Source organism: Gorilla gorilla, chromosome 19 (assembly GCF_029281585.2).
Source record: "Gorilla gorilla gorilla isolate KB3781 chromosome 19, NHGRI_mGorGor1-v2.1_pri, whole genome shotgun sequence".
Lineage (NCBI taxonomy): Eukaryota > Metazoa > Chordata > Mammalia > Primates > Hominidae > Gorilla > Gorilla gorilla.
Window position 1 is genome coordinate 25,533,160 of NC_073243.2, and position 3,615 is coordinate 25,536,774.

Sequence of the window (3,615 nt, forward strand, 5' to 3'; positions counted from 1 at the left end):
TGCACGCTCTGCACATGTATTCCAGAACTTTAAGTATAATAATAAAAAAAAAAGAAAGAAAAAAAGCATGGGAATCTGGCCACACGCCTTGGCTCATGCCTGTAATCCCAGCACTTTGGGAGGCCAAGGTGAGGCAGGCAGATCACCTGAGGTCAGGAGTTCAAAACCAGCCTGCTCAATACGGTGAAACACTGTCTCTACAAAAATACAAAAATTAGCCAGGCATGATGGCTGGTTCCTGTAATCCCAGCTACTCGAGAGGCTGAGGTAGGAGAATCACTTGAACCCGGGAGGCGGAGGTTGCAGTGAACCGAGATCATGCCATTGCACTCCAGCCTGGGAGACAGAGCAAGACTGTCTCGGGGGGAGGAAAAAAAACAACCAACCATCATGGGATGCTAACATTCCACAATATTTGGACCCACTGCCCTAGGGTGTCTGTCTGGGAGTGGAATTGCGTGGCCATAGGGTATGTGCATTTTCAGTTGTAGTGGATATTGCCAAATTGTTTCCCACAACAAATGTGCAAGAGTTCCAGCTGTCTCAGGTCCTCACCAATATAAGGTATTGTCTGATCGTATTTTTTTTTGGCAGCATCAATTCTACCCTTTATAAGGGAATTATGAATTTTAATCTGCTTTTGTTTTTAGTTTCCTTATAATCCTTCTTTATTACCCTTTTAATGCTACTTTCATTTATCTAAGCCTGCTGCTTTTTCATCTGAGTTTGTTTTCTCCTAATGATTTTATGTTTCAGAAAGGCCATGTCTTTTTGTGCCCTATGCAAAAAAGTTTCCTGACATGTTCTTATTGATCTGACAATGGATGGTTTCCAGTGCTTTGCTCTTCCTCTGCGTCCCAATCACACATCTTTTTCTTTCTGTATTTTTTTTTATAGATCTCATGATGGTTTTGTTCTCTTAATTCACTCATGCACAAAATATGATCTGATATTTGTCAACAGGTAGAAGGCAAATTGCCTGTGAATAGTCCCGTGCCTTCTTAGTCTACAGCTGAAGTGAAGTTTGACAAGCACAGATCGTGGTCTACTTCCTTCATTAAAACAGGTTCTCCTTTCCTTTTCGATCCGCCATCTGCAGTGGAGCCGCCACCAAAATGCAGATTTTCGTGAAAACCCTTACGGGGAAGACAACCACCCTCAAGGTTGAACCATTGGATACGATAGAAAATGTAAAGGCCAAGATCCAGGATAAGGAAGGAATTCCTCCTGATCAGCAAAGACCGATCTTTGCTGGCAAGCAACTGGAAGATGGATGTACTTTGTCTGGCTACAATATTCAAAAAGAGTCTACTCTTCATTTTGTGTTGAGACTGCGTGGTGGTGCTAAGAAAAGGAAGAAGAAGTCTTACACCACTCCCAAGAAGAATAAGCACAAGAGAAAGAAGGTTAAGCTGGCTGTCCTGAAATATTATAAGGTGGCTGAGAATGGAAAAATTAGTTGCCTTCTTCATGGGTGCCCTTCTGATGAATGTGGGGTTGGAGTGTTTACAGCAAGCCACTTTGACGGACATTATTGTGGCAAATATTGTCTGACTTACTGCGTCAACAAACCAGAAGACAAGCAATTGTATGAGTTAATAAAAGACATGAACTAAAAAAACAAAAAAACAAAAATCAGGCTCACCTGGGATTCTATTGCTCCATGATGTAGCATCTTCTTGCAGCCACCAGTTAAGATCATAGGCTTTGGGGGAAGGGTCAGATTTAACTGACTCAGCACCAGGTCTGCCTGCATTAATAGTGGGGTGGGAGTATGTTAAAGAATCAGTGGTGTTTTCTGAAAAACAGAGATGATAATAGGGCCTCAGGATTAACTGCACAGAAAGGGCTTAGCGTAATATCTGGCAGATGGCAAACATTTAATAAGTGGAAGCTGTCATCATTATTATTTTATTATTAGTATATTATTAACATATTGTATGTTTGTGTATATATTATTGACACATAGTATTATTACTGTTCACCCCACTGCATTGTAAGCTACAATGAAAGTAGGGGTTTTTCTCTATTTTGTTCGTTTCTTTATCCTCAACAATTAGAACAGTGCATGACACATGGTAGACATTCAAGAAATATTTGTTGAATGAAGAAAGTTTTGAGAATTTGGAGAGGTTATAGTAGGAATTGCTAACCAATTCAAAATGTGCCATTTTGAATCAGAAGTTGGCAGTGTTATTTATAATAGTGACCCATTTGAATCAACCTGCATGTCAAATGTCAGGGATTAGCTGAATAAATCACAGTACTTCATAAGCTGGAAGCTATGTCCCCATTGCAAACCATCTTGCGGAATACATTTTGATGGAGGAAAATATTTACTTATACAGTTGGAATTTTAAAAAGGAGGAGTTATAAAACAATATGTATAGTATCATCCCAAATATATAAAAAATGTATGTATATGTATAAAAGAACCTGGAAGTAGTATAACAAAATATTCATAACGATTGTCTCTGGTGGTGAGATTAAAGACGATTTTAAATTTGCTTCTTTGAGCCTTCTTTTATTTTCCAAATATGTTTGTAGTAAGCATATATTATTCTTGAAATAAGAAAAAATAACATATATATTTTAACAGACATGTACTAAAGATGAATTAAGTGGCATAAATCCCAGGGATGCAAAACAACAGTGCAAATCTAGAAGAGAAAGTCAGGAAAGACTCAAGGATGGTTTAGGTTTCAAGGGAAGTTTTAAAAGACAACAAAATGAGTCCTGAATCAGCCAGCATTCTTAGTTGCACGCAACAGAAACTGGCTGATTTCAGCAGCAAGGGAATCTATTTAGAGAGTACAGGGGTAGCTCACAGAATTGCCAGGAGGGCTGGAGGACCCATGTCAACAGCTACCCAGCCAGAAACAATGCCCAAATCCCACCACAGAACTGACCCAGCTTCCACCACTGACACTGGGTACAGCAGCAACTCTGCTGTCCTGGGAGCCTGGTCTTGCCCCTGCCACAATCGTCACCAAAGACGTTACTCTACTGATAGGGTATTCCTCCACTCAGCAGCCTCAGCATCACCTGGATGAGTCTTAGACATGCGCATTCTCACGCCCCTTCCCTGACCTACTGAATCAGACTCTGGGGTGGGACCTAGCAACCTGCACTTCAACAAGACTTTAAGGTGATTGCAAAGGGCACCGAGGCTGGAAAAGCACTGCTTCATAATCACTGATGATTCTTTACATCATCAGTTATCACTTTGCATCATTCACAGGTCAAGAGGACCCTGGACACGGTGGCTCACGCCTGTAATCCCAGCACTTTGGGAAGCCAAGGGGGGTGGCTCACTTGAGGTCAGGAGTTCAAGACCAGCCTGACCAACACGGTGAAGCCCTGTCTCTACTAAAAATACAAAAATTAGTCAGGCGTTGTGGTGGGTGCCTATAATCCCAGCCACTAGGGAGGCTGAGGCAGAAGGATTGTTTGAACCCGGGAGCTGGAGGTTGCAGTGAGCTAAGATTGTGCTACTGCACTCCAGCCTGGGCAACAGAGCAAGATTCTATCTCAAAAAGCAAACAAACAAACAAACAAACAAAAAACACACATACAAATACCAAAGAACAAAACAAAACAAAAAACACAAAGTCC

At 41.2% G+C, this 3,615-nt stretch overlaps 1 protein-coding gene across 1 annotated transcript; it reads left to right on the plus strand.

Annotated features, from left to right (window-relative positions):
* The first annotated feature begins 1,079 nt into the window (after positions 1-1,079).
* Positions 1,080-1,616, plus strand: LOC101134687 (ubiquitin-ribosomal protein eS31 fusion protein-like). The gene has a single exon (XM_055367945.2). It carries the CDS (start codon positions 1,116-1,118, stop codon positions 1,614-1,616), a length of 501 nt encoding a protein of 166 aa, XP_055223920.1. The 5' UTR covers positions 1,080-1,115.
* The last annotated feature ends 1,999 nt before the right edge of the window (positions 1,617-3,615 follow it).